Source organism: Eptatretus burgeri, chromosome 6, assembly GCF_056783735.1.
Source record: "Eptatretus burgeri isolate ZD-2024b chromosome 6, Ebu_testis_v1, whole genome shotgun sequence".
Lineage (NCBI taxonomy): Eukaryota > Metazoa > Chordata > Myxini > Myxiniformes > Myxinidae > Eptatretus > Eptatretus burgeri.
The window spans coordinates 79,482,888-79,500,752 of NC_140966.1; the positions used below are offsets into that span (position 1 = coordinate 79,482,888).

At 44.7% G+C, this 17,865-nt stretch overlaps 1 protein-coding gene across 1 annotated transcript in view; it reads right to left on the minus strand.

Annotated features, from left to right (window-relative positions):
- The window catches only part of SZT2 (SZT2 subunit of KICSTOR complex), a 215,035-nt gene that overhangs the window by 71,075 nt on the left and 126,095 nt on the right, over positions 1-17,865 (minus strand). Inside the window, 9 exon segments of the mRNA XM_085885818.1 lie at positions 469-547; positions 807-902; positions 4,648-4,783; positions 5,177-5,581; positions 5,734-5,815; positions 7,141-7,233; positions 9,439-9,601; positions 12,583-12,766; positions 14,020-14,144. Coding sequence (XP_085741944.1) covers positions 469-547; positions 807-902; positions 4,648-4,783; positions 5,177-5,581; positions 5,734-5,815; positions 7,141-7,233; positions 9,439-9,601; positions 12,583-12,766; positions 14,020-14,144 — 1,363 coding nt within the window.

Sequence of the window (17,865 nt, forward strand, 5' to 3'; positions counted from 1 at the left end):
AAGGCCTGTGAAGGAAGTGTGGTTCATACTTGTTATTGGCTCTGGCATATGGAGACGTCTGTCTATTGCTAATTCTCTATAATCACTTGATGTCCATCTTCGTCGAGACCGCCGGCATCATTTTTTGCAGATAAACAAATCTTTTTCTTTTTTAATCATGTTAAATTCTGTATTTGTGGGACCACTGTCATCGACTCGAGCTAGCTCACAAATTTAAACAGCACCCATTTTTGAATGAACCACAAAGACGTTGGGGCTGTGGCTTTAACTGCACATCATCTGCGCTCAACATTGCAAACGGAAAGGCCATAGGAAGTATGCAAGACGGAACTCGGCGTATAATAGCAGCCATCACCCAAGTCAAAACAGACGAAAAGTAGTGTTAATAGCCATTACCAAAAATAAATCTTGATAATCACGTACAAATCGTTAACAGTGGAGAAGCAAAAGACTGAAAGACAGGATCACCTGGCTCACGGTATCCAAGACAGCCTGACGATGTTCTTCCGTAAGTTTGTCCAGTGACCCTGGCACGGCATCCTCCAGCCTGCCCAAGAAGAAAAGCAAAAGCATACATTTATTTTTAATCCACATAATCTACTCGCATTGTAATTCCATGTTCTACTTCAAATTCTTCCAGATGCAGAACTACATTCAGATATACACGAACACTGCAGCTGCAATAACTTCCATGACCAACCTAACCACACCACATCACAGTGATTCACAACTACATTCTCAGCTGCAATTATGCATTTATTTTTTTCCCCCAAATCCTTCCCTCCTGGCCTTTAAAGGCTTCCTACCTGGACTCCACACTCAAAAGGTTGTTATCTGCCGGTTGGACCGGGACGTGTAGAACAGGTGAGCGACTCAATGAAGCACTACCCTCGGAAGTGTAACTGCACAAACAGAACCATCACAAGGAAGCATTAACGATTGGAACAATGTGGACATTTTGGATGGGTTACTGACCAAGCTATTGAAAAGTCGTTTTCGAGAGTGACCAGCTCCATTTTACACTGCAGATGTGAAACATGATTGGTATCTTGTTTTTAATAACTCCAGCATATGCTGTATCAATTCCAGTGCGGACAAGCCAGTTTGGGCTGTTTAGCATTCCCATCTGAAGCCATGGCTCATGTTTGGGTCACGGGTTTAAATCGAATACATTGCCCATTCTCAACGAATGTCCTTCCAATTAATGTAAAGTGCACTGGCGTCTTTTAATGTCTTTGTCCTGAATGCCATTCAAGTACAAGCTCCGTAACGAGCCTTGCATCACGGATATCTATTAAAAAGTACCAAATAGATAAATAGGTATCATTGAATTAACTATCTTGCGATAACAGATACATTTTCCAAATACTATCCGATAACAGCAATTTGATCTTCCGAATGAGCCTGCAAGCTTACACATACACAAAGCTCGTAGTTCAAGATGGTCGGCTGTCCACAGGTACCCATAGTAGGACCACCACATGTTCTTTTGGAACCTTTAGTGGAACAATGGTTCCGTAGCAAGCTCTTGGGGGCAGGTTGCTGGATGGGGTTTGTGGGTTTTTGGGGTTATTTTCTGCCGAATGGGTTGCATTCTGGAGTGCTTGCTCGAAGGTACCGTGGGAGTGGGTGTCTCCATAGGCTTGCCGCTGGAAAGCTCGAGGCTCGATCCTGTGTGGAGCACAATGGGAGGCTGCCTCATCATCTGGCACTGAACCTCTGGTCACCTTTTCTGCCAGTTCGCAACTGGAGCCACACCGAGCACAAGATTCTGGGAGGTCCTTCCGAGGCCACTAGTTTGCATTGTTAGTGCCACCTGGAATGCTCCCCGTTTGTCTGCAAACTTCCCTGAAGTCCCTCGCCCCACTTTATTTTACTCTGGGCAAATTTTCTGCGGCACCCCCATCCTGGTCATATTTAAAGCAGTTTTTTTTTTTTGTATACCTTGGTCGAGGCTCGTATGAGAGCTAACACACAACTCACAGCAAGGAGGCATGAGACAAGAGGGGCGGGAGTGGAAGGGACAAAACAGTGGGGAACAGACACATTAGGTGAACTGTGGAAGGGAGAGGGATGGGGATGGGGATGGGACGGGGAACATGGCGAAGAGAAGATGGACATTTCAGGGACTTTCAGGAAGGAAAGCAGGAGAAATGAAGGAAGTGGGCTTGGGTGGATTATCGGGGGTAGAAAAGATCGAGGATTTGGATGGGGGAAGATAAGAGGTGGTGGTGAACAGCTGTTTTGAAAGCCTGGAGGGAAGAATGGGAAAGAATAGAGTGAGGAAGTTTATTCCAAAGGCGGGAAAAAAGAGGAATGAAAGAGTGAAGATGAGCAGTGATTCGTGATTTTGGTAGTTTTACCAGAAGGGGGTTGTTGGCGGACCTTGAGCGCCCTGTGGAAATGTGGTGGGGACAAATCTCAGAGAGAGCAGGGAGGGCAAGGCTGGAGAGGAGTCGGTAGAAGACAGAAAGACCACCGACCAACCTGCGGTGATTGAGTGAGAGGCCCAAAGACTCAGCTTCATTGCGGGAGATGCCGATGATCTTAAATGCCCTGGTTTCGACAGCGTGAAGCCGAGAAAGGTGGGAGGCAGGAGCACCAGCCCAGAGGGGAGAGCAGTACTCCATCAGGCTACGGACAAAAGCTTTGTAAGTGGTCAGGAGCTCAAGAGGGCCGAGGAAGGACTTAGCACGACGGAGGATTCCCAGTCGGCGACTGGCTTTTGAGGCGAGGTTGGAAATGTGACTTTCCCAGGAAAGGTCATGGCAGATAGTGAGACCCAGAAGCTTGAAAGAAAAGACTTCTTCCAGAGGATTGTTGAGAAAGTGGATGGGGGGTTTTGTAAACGGTCCTTTCGAAGAGACATAGTGAGAGTGTGAGATTTGTCTGGATTGAAAGACATGTTCCACGTGTTGGACCAGTTTGTGATTTTATCCAGATCTGCAGTGAGCGAAGAAGCTGCTGCTTGCCGGTCTGAGGGATGACAGATGGTACGGCAGAGGGTGGAGTCGTCGGCAAAGAGAAATAGAGGATTTTCCAGAGGGTCCGAGAGATCATTGATGAAAACCAGAAAAAGAACAGGGCCCAGAACGCTACCTTGAGGAACTCCAGCCTGCACAGGAAGAGGGGATGAAAGAACTCCATTTAGGGCCACACGTTGACTGCGACAGGAGAGGAAGTCTGCGAGCCATGAGTGGAGATGGCCTTGAATACCATGGGAAGAGAGTTTGGTGAGTAGGGCAGGGTGCCAGACTGTCAAAAGCACGTGATATGTCCAGGGATACGGCTCGGATTTCCTGTCTGGCATTGAGGACCTCCATCCATTGATGGGAGAGCAGAAGCAGCATATCCAGGGTAGAGTGACCTGGTCTGAAACCAAATTGATGATTGGAAATCAAGCCATTGGAGAAGAGGAAGGATTTCATGTCTGAAGCGATGATGGATTCCATAACCTTGCTGATGATTGGGAGAAGGCTGATTGGTCTGTAGTTACAGGGATCTGTTTTTGCACCTTTTTTATGCAGGGCAGTGATGTTAGCAGATTTCAAAGCAGATGGCAGATGACCTTGGGCAAATGAGAGGGTGAATAGAACAGAGAGAGGGTGAGCAAGAGCAGAAGAGCAGGCTTTGAGGACACATGGGCTGATGCCGTCTGGACCGGTTGCAGAATCTGACTCGAGGTTTGAAAGCAAGCTCTCCACCTTGTCAGGAGAAAAGGATACAGAGTCCAGGGACAGTTGGGTGCGACTGGGTAAAGTGGGTAGAGATAGTGATGGGTTTAGGACACAAGATTTAGCTGCAAACACCGAGTTTAGACATTCAGCTTTATCACGTGTGGAATCAGCAGTGCGGCCATTTGAGGTAAGGGAGGGGATGGAGGGGGAACATACACCAGAAACAGATTTGATTAAACGCCACCAGGATTTTGAGGAGGGAGAGAGGTTTGAGAGTTCAGACTTGAGATGAGAAAGAAAGAAAAGACAGTTCACTTTACATGCTTGTATAAAGACGTATTGTTTGGTAGCCAATGGATTAAAGTCCTGAGCATATTCTATGATGGCTGTTTCTTGCCTCTGGAGGTTTCTGACATGATGGTGCAGAGGTGACACATTTACTTATGTCTGAACTGTCCGGTCTGGGTTTAATTCTCAGCCCAACTATTAACTGTCATGATTGGTACTTAACAAGCAGGGTTTTCATCAGAACATCACAAGGTGCTCCATCTCTTGGATAGACATTCAGTTGGAGACCCATCTGCAAGCATTAGCTGGTGGATGTTAAATATACAATGGGCGTCTTCTGTGATGACAGGTAGTGCAGGTAGGAAGTCAAAATTATAAATTCCCACCCTCACTGCCACGAAGAAAGCAAAGGTATACCACATAGCGCAATTCTTGCCATGAGATGAAGGAGAAGAGAGAAGGAGAAGGGAGAAAAGAGATGGGAGAGAGGAGAGAGAAGAGAGGGGAAAAGAGAGGAGGGAAGAGAGGAGAATAGGGGAGAAAAGGGGAAAAATAAAAGGGAGGAGAGAGCAAACACAATCGTGCATGCACTCAAAATAGGGAATGAATGAAGAAAGATAATATGTGGGACAATATTTAAGAATGAGAGCATGTAAAGTAGATAAATAATGAAGTTTCGCACCGTTGGTGGGAAATATTGGTCGGAGCCAAGTCAACTTCGAGCGGCAGCGTTAACACAATGATGTCCAAGCTCACAACCAGATCACGGAGATAAACTCGGTCAGCAGACGGCAACTCCAAGCATTTCAAGACCTGGCCTGTTCAACAGGGCAATGTTGTGTTGAAAGAGAAAGAACCATCAAAAACGCCCTTGGGTGCATTGGAGTGTATCGTTTCATACATTTGTAAGAGTTGACACACCAAGCTAATTTAAAGTCAATTCAGAATACACAAAAGTAATGTGGAACTTTAAAATACAGAAGAATTTTCCATTACTCTTTTACATAAAGTACTTGTTCAAATTGAATTGCTCAAATTGCCCAAAATCAATTCAGAAGCAAATGGAAACTTGGCCATTTTGAGTGTGTAACACGCAGAAGACCTCCTTCCAGGCACTGAAAATAATAGACAGGACAAACAAACCCTTCTAAAAAATAGGCCAGCTGCATATTCGTACACAAAAGGAACAAAAGCTCCACAGGGATACAGACCTAGGCACGTAGGCAGGGTGCGCACAGGCATGCAACCATGGTGTGACCGGTGCTTTACCGAGCACGTCAGGTGCACAAAAAGTGGAGGCTTGTCCGCGCTGTTCCTCTCGCTCCTTGCTTCGGAGCCCTCTGATCTACTCAGGGACTCGTCTCCATCACCGAACCCATCATCTTCATCATCTTCCTGCTCTTCATCTTCATCGTCTACCTCCTCACATTCATCTTCTTCTGGAAGTTCACCATCAGTTGTGGACCGGTGACCAGACCCCGTCCCCTTCTCTTTGCCGCCTGATCGGCCTGTGCCCCATGTTCGACCAGCGTCGTCGGCATCAGTGCCATCACAGTCTGAGCGATCTCGATAAACCACAACAAGGTCTGGGTCGCTCTCGCTCACCAAACAGGCTTCTGGAATGGGAAACATTAGTTGTGATAGATCATCGAGATGGAATAGTACAGAGGGTTTGTGTACATGACCTGCAAAATAATTAAGAATTATTCGATACTCTTGGATTCTTCATTGCTCGGATATAGTTCAGCTGCAGGAGAGTTTCACAGACCTTCCTCACGGTTTCCTTCCATCTCGGAGCTGTCCATGTCTTCGCTTGCTTTTATCACCTCTGTCTGCTCTGTCTCCATTTCCTGAATGCAAAAAATAAATAAACAGGAGTGGAAAGAGTTTGGAGGGTGGGGCAACAAATAAACTTCAACTCCAAATTTTGAAATAATAACAAGTCTGAAGACGACGATGGTTCACGAGCGGTATTTGACGATGTAGATTGTTTCAGAAGTCAAGGATGAGACAATCTGATAATTTTTGACCAAGTTATAAAAATGATCGACATGATGTGGTACGAGTGACGGGTTATTAGCTGCAAAATGTCGAAAACCCGGTTTTGTTAAACAACTTTCAAAATTTGACCTTTGCATAACCTTTAAAGGTCACAAAACAATGTTGTGGACATTAAAATAAGGAAACAGGATACGTGCTATAGCTTATTGGAGTTAGTTAGTCGAAGAAGGTCGAAAACCCGGTTCGATTCCCACAACTTTGAAAATTTGACCTTTGTGGCCTTTAAAGGTCAAAGGTCAAGGATTATGACCTTTGGTGCAAAACTTCCTCCAGAACATTCCAGGAACAATATAACGTCACATAGGCTGTATGGCATTTCGCACTCATCGGATTATCCTTACTTTGATGAAATCAGCGTAAAAACAAACTTGAAGGGGGCTCCACGGGCAAGGTGTTCGAGATAGAGCAAAATGGTTTCAGACTTTCGGTGGGGAATGACCTCAAGATTATGCATAAAAAATATTGTCATCTTCGCTCTCAAAGTTTGGGCGGTCGTATGATTTTTATGTCAAAATTCGCAATTTTCTAAGTTTTTGACCTTGTTACCTTGACCTTGGGATGAAAATGAAAAATCGGACAACGACAAGTTTTAAATAATTCATTTTGCTATTCAAATACCAAAGAACCCATTCCATTCAGGCAATTCCCAAGGAGGAGATAGATTTTTAATCCGACTTCCCCCCTAAAAATGGCTATTTTTTGAGCGTGGCACACCCTCATCCAGGAAAACACAACTAGACATTGATATCGAACACATAACCAAGTTTCATCAAGATCAGATCAAAGTCCACGGAGTTATGCTCTAGACAGACAGACACACAGACATAACGAATATAGTGGTCACTCTGGCTGGCGCTCGTGAACCAATGATAATTAAAAAAAAAAAACTTCACCTCTACTTTGGCAGATAATGCAAACCTTGTTGTGTTTTTGCAATCACATTACATCCTGCATTCACTTTGTAATGTTACAATGTATCATGCAAATAAAATCCATGCAGTAATTGTATTTCCTTGGTAGGAGGGGTGACCACATCAAGGATAATAATCCACTGAAATCTGCAACAAAATAATTATAGAAAACAGTTTTACAGGCTTTGAAGAAACATGCTCACCTCTGGCCAGCTGGACTCTGGGCAGTAGAAATAGTAGTCTGGATTTGAAGGTACTGGTTTGAAGTACCTGCCTCCGATGTCAATAAACATTTTCTGTTCATCAAAGAAAATTACATCATGGCTCATCCTCCCTGAGAATAACAAAACTAGTAAATTCATACAACCGTCATTATTTCTTCCTCTTTTGTTCAAGCACAGTATGGTCATTTTCACTGTATTTGAGAAAGTAACACAAGTACCGGATTTTACAGCATATAAGTCGATGTAGAGTACGAGTCAAATTGGCAATTTCCCCCATTTTTAGCTCACATGGACTTTAGTCAAGTGAGCTTATTGGATCGAGCGGTGTCCATAGGTGAGTGAGTCAGTGAGTCCGTAAACACTTCAGTCATTATCGCTTGAACCGAACACACAATTTTGATGAAACTTGGCCACAAGCTTCCCATGTGATGCCTAACGAAGGTGTATTGACCGCATCAAAATCTGCACTCATTAAGGGGGTCTACAGTGGGGGTAGGGGGGGAATTTGATCCCCCCAAAATAGGTATTTGCACTCTTCTCCAAAACTACACACACAATTTCGATAAAAACTTGACCACAACCTTCATCACCCATGATGTACTAAAGTTTGTTCATGGTATTAAAAACCCCCAATAATAACAATAATAATAATAATAATAATAATAATCAAGGTCTAAGGGGGTCTAAGGGTGGTTTGAGTGACTGTTGCTCCTGATCCAGGTAAACTTCAGGAAGCACAGTCCGATTTTTCTTTCCTTCACTCATGGATAATTCGATTTGGAGTACAAGATGAAGATAGATCAACTACGATAGTTCGCAAAATTATCAGTCAGTCAGACCAATAGAGATGTTAATTACCTCCTCCACTGAAGGTGGACGGAGGTAGTTTTTAACCCATGTCTGTCTGTTTGTTTGTGAGCAAAATATCTCAAAAGTTGCGGATGGATTTGGACGATATTTGGTGGGCAGATGGGGTATGTAACAAGGAAGAATTGATTCGGATCCGATAATTTTTTTAAAGTGATTCTTCACCATTGAGTGACAAGGCTAAAACGATATATAGCACAATATCTCAAAAAGTTATGGACGGATTCAGATGAAACTTGGTGGGTGAGTTCGTTAGGTGACAAGAACAAGCCAATTAATTTTTAACTCAGGTCCAAATCAAGATCCTGCCTATCAGGGGGATACAAAACGTAAATTAATCAGCCTGGCAGAGGTATGCTCTCCACTGAGTGCCCTTCCAGTTCTTCCCTGACACTGTCACAACGCATCGCTGCTTACGCTTACGGTACTTCAAGGGTCATGAATATTAATAAGCTGCTTTATGCATATTATTTGAATTACTTTGTGGGATGACAAAAGTTCCGAACAAATTTCGAACGTAAATCGTTTTTCAACACGTTTGTTATCATATAGAGAGAGGTACAGTATTTAAAACAAGCTGCACAATCATTATATCAGCACTGGCTTATAGCACAATACATTTTGTCACAGTTCACTACTCCTTAAAAAACCTGAACACCAGACACTTACTTTTTGTAATAATAGCATATTTAATCCATAAAAAGAGTTTAATCACCGAGTACTGGCTCAACATATTTTATCTCGACACAGTTGACGACTCGACATAATCACTCAACATCAGTGAAACCGTTAAAATCCTCATCTTTCGTATTGGAATTGAAGATAGTGGCAAGCTCAGGCGTCAGGCCAGGTGGACTGTTCTCATCATCCTCAGTCTCCACGTCATCGTATTTCCTGTGCGCAGCCATATTCCCACCATTTTCCACAGTGACAACAACTTTCAACTTAAAAGCTGCCACGTACAACTTGCTCGACTTTACGGGAGGCATTTTGCGATGATGTCGTGATGGGTACATATGATTGGGATTCAAAGGGATGGATCAATGTAATTGATGAGTGCGTGCTCATTATTGATTGGATAATTGCGCATGCGGCAGTGAGCGGATTAACGATTAATTGCTCTGCCAATCAGAAAATGTCCCAGCAAAGATTTCTGTAGTGTGTTTCAAATGATCAATTATACAACTTATCTCAGAAAATATCATACTTTGCAATTTCTTTTCACAAGCCTTTAGGCAATTCAATGTCTTCAACCATAGATAAGTCGATTCTGAGTACAAGTCGATGCCCGGACATCCAGGGAAGAAAAAGGAATCGACTTATACGCCGAAAAATACGCTAGTCGTTTTGGTATCAATGCAACATAAGACTGCAAATCCTGGAGTGAGCAGACACAGCCAAATGGAATACCTGAATGATGGCATGTAATCCAGGTGTTGATTCACAGGTGTGCTCATCATCAAGCACAGACAATGGCATCTCCAACTTCAATTCCTGCACAGCGTTTGATCCCGAGTGCGGAAATGAGGACGGCGAAGACACAGAATGCCGTTCGACGTCCTCTTCCCTTATACTGTTGAAAACACATTCGGCCACACGAGAGATCAAATACACCAACTGCCTGAGTTGAAATCATTTGTCGCAAATAATCAATAGTGGAAGATGATTAATTCGTAATCAAGATCGGTTTATGTGCAAACTGGGCAAAATGAAGCTTGATGCAAGGAAAAAAAAAATGGAAATGAGACAGCAATTATCTTAAGAAACATGGAAGACCAAGTACAGTATGTACTTCTTATACTATAAATATCCTCCAATGGAATGCTTTGCTTGGGAAGCCACAAAATGGCACTTTATATTTGGGAAGGGAACCAGATAAGACTATACAAAGGTGAGTACTGAGTATGCTACCTCTGAGCTATTCTGTCAACCCCAGATATACCAGCGAGGATTGACAAAAACACGGGTTCCCAACCGGGGGGAAATTTGGGTGTTTCAGGGGGAAATTCTAGTCTGGAATTAAAATTCTGGAAATTATCAGAAAATAATTTCCAGTAATAGCCTTCTGTTCTTCTCTTCTCAGGAGTACCCGTTTCCTGAACTTTACCCGCTTTCATTCTTATGTTTTATTTTCTTTCTTCTTTTTTAGTTTGTTCTTTTCTATTACATGTCTTAATATGATCTCTCTTGTTCTTTTCAGGTCCGCAAGTGATCATGTCGAAAAAACGGATATTTTCAGAAGCATATCTAGACTTCGGTTTTACGTTCGTTGTGAATAACGGGGAACATCTGCCGCAATGTGTCATCTGCACAAAGACCTTGGGGAATGGTAGCATGAAGCCATTCCAGATGAAGCAACACCTTCAAGGATGCCATCCCGAACTACAGAACAAGGATCGTGAATACTTCAAGCTGAAACAAAATTATCTGAAGAAGATGAGACTGGACTCAACTGGAACGTTTCGTCAGCAAACGGACGCTATTGTGAAAGCGTCATACGAAGTCTCGTACAAGATTGCGAGGGAGAAGAAACCACACACAATTGGTGAAACATTGGTGAAGCCCTGTATGCTGCAGTGCGTGAAGTTGGTCCTTGGTGAGGCTGCCCACAACAAGATGACCCAGATTTCCCTTTCAAACAAACACCATTCGGTCACGGATCAATGATATGGCTGAGAGCATCAAGAACCAAGTTGTTCAGAAGGTTCGAGGGTCACAGTTTTTTTTCGATTCAACTCGACGAATCGACAGATGTTGCGAATCTGTCCCAGCTGTTGGTCTTTGTTCGTTATACCACCGAAAAAGGAATTGCAGAAGAATTCCTCTTCTGCAAACCTCTCCAAACAACGACCAAAGCTCAGGATGTGATGGACCTTATCAATGACTTTTTCGAAGACAGCAACATCAGCTGGGAGTCTCTGGTTGGGGTGTGCACGGATGGTGCCCCAGCCATGCTTGGCTCTCGATCGGGGTTCGTCACGCCCGTCAAGCAAAAGAATCCGGCAGTGGAATCGACACACTGTCTGATCCACAAAGAGGCGCTTGCTTCGAGAACTCTCCCCAAGAACTTCAAGCAGCATCTCGAGACTGTCAACAAAGTCGTCAACTTTATCAAGGGTTCCGCTCTGAACACTCGGCTGTTCCGTCGGCTCTGTGAAGGCATGGAAGCCGACCACGAATCGTTGCTGTTTCATACTCAGGTGAGGTGGCTCACAAAGGGAAACATGTTGCAGCGAGTCCTGGAATTGTTTGATGAGGTGGTAGCCTTCCTTCGGGCCCAAGAGAATGTTGTGCTTCTGGAGGCGTTGAAGGGTGAGTTTTTCCGTGTGCGGCTGTCCTACTTGTCTGATATTTTCAGTGCATTGAACGAGCTCAACAGGAAACTGCAGGGCAAAGGGACCAACATTTTTTTCAGTCGGACAAGATCAGAGCTTTCGTGGCTAAACTGGAACTGTGGAAGAAAAGAGCGGGGAGTGGAAGTTTTTCCTCATTCCTCGCTCTGAACGAATGTGTGGAGGATATGGAGGATGGTCTGCCTGATCCAATAGCCGAGGATATCAAACAACACCTCGAAGGCTTGGAGGAAGAATTCAAGTATTACTTCCCGGGGATCACAAACGAGAGCAACGAGAACAAGCTTATCAGAGACCCATTTCAGAGGAACGTTGATGATGTGCCAGAAGCGTGGCAGGAAGAGTTCCTGGACTTGAAAAACGACACTACAGCGAAGGATGCCTTCCAGAATAAGGAACTGGAAGAGTTTTGGACCCAAGTCCGAAGAACCTACCCGCTTCTTGCGACCAATGCTCTGCGGATATTGGCCCAGTTTTCTTCCACCTACCTGTGTGAGACAGGATTTCGGCACTGGTACACCTCAAAACAAAGGCACGCAACAAGTTGGAGGTGGAGGCGGATCTTCGCTGTGCGCTCTCCATAACTCCCCCAGACATTGAAGGACTCGTGAACGGCAAACAATGCCAGAAGTCACACTAAAATGCTGTGTTCTTATTCAATACAATTTAATGTTAGCTGTGTTAGTGCATTTGAAAAATAAATTAGTAAATAGTCTCAGTGTGTTTTAACTGTTCTTTCTCTCATACACATGAAGGGGGAAATCTGGATGGTTGAATTGGGTGCAAGGGGAAATGACAGAAAAAAGGTTGGGAACCACTGGACAAAAACGTGAAAAATCAAATAAATGAATGACACAATTATTCAAATGGTTCGACATGAAACCAACCCTCGAACAATTCCACTTGCCATCATCACAGCAACAAGGGAATAAAAAGAACCAAAAACAATATATACACTTAGACCCATTTGACTATAATACTCATTGCATTTTAAGGCAGAAGAGCAAAATAAAATCCACCACTTGGTGAAAATTTGGAAGTCAAGTCCTGTTACTTGCATGAGAAGCTCTCAAAATGGCGTGGACAGCTCTTCACAATGATCATCTTATAATGTCCTCCTCCTCCTGCACGTCCAATTCTCCTGCGCATCTATCCAAAACAGACTCTCCCACTTGTTGGAAAACACTGGCCTTTATCTTACCTTGTTGAGCCATCTACAAGTGGGGCCAGGCCAACAGCCTGACAGTATGGCCTTGCATGTCCACAGAGTGCTCGAAGAAATGCAGACACATCAACCTCCTGCAAAGATTCCTCGCATGCGTCCATCGCTAACAGCACATCCTGTGAAGCTATGGGAAGCCCACCCTGAAGGCTGTGGAACACAGCTGGAAGGGGAAGCAACGAGAACAACAACATAAAGGAAGCTGAACAGCGATTGCCGGACGTGCGGCAACTACCACTGCACATCGACGGTAGAACTCTGCGTAAACCATGCAATTGTCAACATTATCCAATTGTTCAATCATCATGTTACAAGCACAGGTAGTTATTCTAAACTAATTTAGAGGATAAATGCTGCTGTTTGCAGATTAAAAGTTTTTAATTACTTCCACCAACAAAGTAGTCAGGAGGCCCAATGCAGAATAGTGTACGACCCTGCTGATTCCGTGTTAGAATAGTGCAACAGGTGTAAATTGACTGTCCAGACACACAGAAACGTGAATCAACTTGTTGCCAACTCTGGATATGGATAGTATGGCCGCCATGACAGTTTACAAAATGGTCGCCATTAAATACACTTTTCGTCATATTTCAGCCGCAAATTGACATGAAATTACAAAATTAGGGTCGATTTCCATGTTTTTGAGCATGCCTGAGCTGATGGGAGTATAGAAAAAAACATTGCTCCATCCATTTTCTAAAAATAATATGACTTGTTTTTCACTATATTATTTTTAAAGAAATGTTCAGGCTCGAATTAGAATGTCTGATTATACAAACCACAATCAATGAATTTTACAACTTTGCTATAAAATGAACCTAAACTTCATAACTGTGTGTTTTTTCTTGTAAAGGTGGATGTAGGATATGTTTTCACCCCAGTCTGTCTGTTCCTTTGTTTGTCTGTGAACAGGATATCTCAAAAGGTTGTGACCGGATTCGGACCAAATTTGCTGGACAGTTTGGGTGTGTGACAAAGACGAAATGATTAGGTTTTTGGTGACGAACCAAATCCAGAAATGAGAATTCTTTTAATTTTCAAAATGATTCTTCATCATTGAGAGATGGCGTCAAGACGATACATAGCATGATGTTTTTAAAAGTTGTGGATGAGTTATGACAAAACTAGGTAGATGAATTAGTTAAGTGAAAAGAACAAGTTGATTCGATTTTGGTTCAGGTCTGGATCCAGATCCAGCCTATCAGTGGGAAACAAAACGTAAACTGTTCAACCAGGTGGAGGTATGCACTCTACCGAGAACCCGTTATAATTATTCCATGTTAGGGTCAATATTAAAACAGACTGGGAAAAGATGGAAAAAAGGCCATGCTCTTTCTGTGATTAAAAAAAAAAAAATCAATAATCTTGGATCATTTTGATAAACAAAACCGCAGGCAGTATGACAGTCAAATAGACCTCGCACAAAACTTTGATGGTACAGCTCCTGGACAAGAAGACAAACTGAAGATAGCTCAGGGTCTTGTGCTTGTCCCGGACCGATCTCCGGCTCACGGGTCCTACTTCCTTCATGAGATGGAGACCTGCAGCACAGATAAGAAACAAAATATTGTTTTGCAAAAGGACTGAAAAGGGCAAATATAAAACTGAAATAGGAGGGCAAAAAGAAAAGGGGTCTGCGAAGGAAGGAATGCCTCCAGAGAAGAAAAAGTGTGTGTGTGTGTGTGTGTGTGTGTGTGTGTGTGTGTGTGTGTGTGTGTGTGTGTGTGTGTGTGTGTGTGTGTGTGTGTGTGTGTGTGTGTGTGTGTGTGTGTGTGTTTCGTTGATTGTAATCTCCATAATTTGGGTTTCAGAATGTGAAACAGAGTCTACCTATGACTTGAAGTATCCACCTTCGTTTTGGCTATGGGCTAAGTTGTGAAGTTTTCTTGTTCTCTGAGGTTTGTTCTGAGGGCTCTTTTCAGGATCATCAAGTCAGGTATGGGAGCATGCAATGGAGCAGCGTGTTGCTGCATCCACTTTCCGTCATCCTCCAGGCAGATGCCTGGCCCATCCCCATCTCCTTGGAATGATGATCAACCTGCTGCAACCACGAGGCACGTGGTCGGCCCATTGGCCTCCTCCACTCACGATGCTCACACGCTCAGAGAATCTGGTGAGCAGCATCAGCATCAGGAAAACGAATCACATGTCCACACAGCCGCAGATGATGCTCACGGACGATGCAGGTAACAAATCTCATTTGAGTCTCTCTCGGAAACCACTCGTTGGACACAAAGTCCGACCAGCGATAGCCAAGGATTCTCCAAAGAGCCACAAAACATCTTGTACTAAAGGAATTAAGTCACCGTCTCAGATCACTGGACAGAGTCCAAGTCTCACATCTGTAGAGCAAGACTGGAAGAACAAAGGACCTGAATACTCAGACTTTCATCCTCCACAGGTACCAAAAACAGCACACCTCATGATCCAGTGAATCCACGACTCCCCAGGTCCAACACAGACCTCTTTTTGACCTCTGGCTCATAACCAGCAGAGACATGAATATCACTGCCAAGGAAAGTGAATCTCTCCGTGACCTCAACATCCTCACCACAAATAGGTACAGACAAGATAGCAGCAAGTAAGATGTCATTGAAAGCCTGGATCTTAGTTTTGACCCAGGAAACCTGTAATCCCAGCGGCTCCGACTCCTCATTCAGCACCTCGAGGGCCCCCAAAAGGATATCCAGAGTCTCCGCAAAGATGTCTGCATCATCTGCGAAATCAAGGTCAGAGATCTTGACATTCCCAAACGATGCACAGCAGCTTGATCTCTCTGACATCCTCCCCAGAATCCAGTCCATACAAGTGCTGAAAAGTGTGGGAGCCAGTACACACCTCTGACGAACTCCAGTAACAACTGGAAATATGTCACAGATGGTACTTCCACACCTCACAGCACTCAGTAACAGAGTATAGTTCAGAAATCAGATTGATCCGTTTTGGTGGCACCCCACGAAGACCAAGAATCCTCCAGAGGGCATCTTGATTCACTGAATCAAATGCTTTGCAGAGATCAACATAGGCCACAGGTAGCGCCTGCCAAAACTTTTGTCTGCGTCCGGTAAGGACCCAAAGGGCAAGGATACGGTCAATCATTGACCTCTTTGGTGCAAAGCCTGACTGCTCTTGGTGCTGGTGCTCAAGCAGATGGTGAGGAACCCTTTCAAGAATTATAAGAGAAAACACCTTGCCCGGCATTGAGAGCAGCGTCACCCCTCGGTAGTTGTAGCAGTCCTGGCGATCACCCTTCCCTTTCCAGAAAGGGACAACAAGGCCCCTCTTCCAGTCAATTTGGATAATGCCTGTGTTCCAGGCAAAGCACAGAACTGTATGCAACGACATGAGTCCTGCATTTCCACGGGCCTTGAGAAGCTCAGCATGGATACCACAGATTCCAGGAGCTATACCCCCATTTCATCCGGTTAACTGCAGCCTGTGTTTCCACAAACAAAGGTGGATCACAGTTGATTGGAGGGTTAGCAATTGGGATAGTAACACCACTGACATCCAACTCAACAGATGGTGGATCAGCCTGGTACAGCCGCTCAAAGTAACCGGCCCAGTGGGCCTTCACTTCAGACTCCTCTGTCAAGAGCCCACCGCCCTCCGCTCGAAATGCAGTACACCGCGGGACAGGATTGGAGGAACGCAATGCGTGTATTCCCCTGTAAGCAGGACGGGAATCACTTGACCATAGGTGATGCTCTAGCCCCTCACAGATTCCTTGCACATAGGCCTCCTTGTCTACCCTCAGCGCATTACAGTTTTATGCTTCAACTCTTTGAACAGCTCAGCTCTGCCACTAAGCCGGACCCTGCAACTCTGGTCAATGGTATCCAGTGTCCCTTGAGAGACAAAATTCTTCTTCGCCCAACGGGAAGTTTGAGAACATCCACCGACAACATCAAGGATGGTGGTATTGAAGGCACCCCACAACTATTCAGGATTCCCCAAAGCACCCAGACCCCCCCGCCACCCCTCCCCCGAATCTCCACTCAGCCTGTTCGCAACATCCTCAGCTACTCTCTCATCACTGATCTTGCCAACATCCACCCGAGGGTAGGATGGTACCATTCTCCCGGATTCAAGCTGCAACTTCAGAGTTGCTACAACAAGCCTGTGGTCGGTGTTGAGGAACTGAGTACTCAGGTAGACCCTGCAGTTCTTGATCAATCTCCAGCAACCATCAATGAGCACATGGTCAATCTTGTTTACCACACCACCAGCTTTGGAATATGAAGTCCAGCGATGAACCTGAGGGAGCTGAAACCATAAACCAGCCACCCTAAGTCCATGACTTCTTGCAAAGTCAAGGAAACCAGTGCTATTCCAGTTCACAGTTCCAGATCCATGGGGACCAACATATGTCTCATAACCATCGCTATCAGTGCTAGTCGACAAACTGAAATCCTCCAAGACTAAAAGAGTATCTCGCCCGGGGCACTAATTAACCACAGACTCGAGCATCGCATCAAATGCATCCTTCATGGTGAGATCACTTGCTTCATTCTGAGCATATACAGAGACCAGGGAAATGACAGCCAAGGAGTGATGAATCCTTAATATCATAACACGCTCGTTGATTGGTGTTCCCTCAATCATCATTGGAGTCAGCTCATTGGACACAGCTCCGGCAACTCCTTGGGCATGGTACCCATCAGAGCGACCAGACCAATAGTAGGTGTAACCACCCGCCATGATCTCGCCGCAATCCTGTCTCCGAACCTCAGAGAGTGCTGCAATACCGATGTTCAAACGCTTGAGCTCAGATGATAACAAAGACAGGTGATCATCCTCTCTTAGGGATAGGACATTCCAGGCACCCACCCAAAGGGTGGGACACAGTCTTGACTTCATTCCTCAGGTTAACCCAAGTACTGTAGACCAACGTCTGCTCGACGACACCTTAGCACCACCCCATCACACACTACTGCAATCTGACCTGGGAAGGTTACCCCGTGGTTTTACTCCTATCATCAAAGAGTGGAGGTCCCGAAGGCTTTGCCACAATCCCGTCATCCGATGAGCTACCCTGTGAAGGGCAGCTGCACAGGAGGTACTCCCACAGAGTGGATTTTCAGATTTATTTGTGGTACGTTTTGCGGAATAAAGGGTTTTATGGTGGCCGGAATGCAAATCCTCCCACCAACCTCCTGAAAAAAAAGTAACCCAACTGCAGCAGCGTGTCCGCAGACACAGTTGGGCATTACGTATGGATGGCCGTTGGCTCACAAGGAGCTCCTTCACCCTTTGATAGGT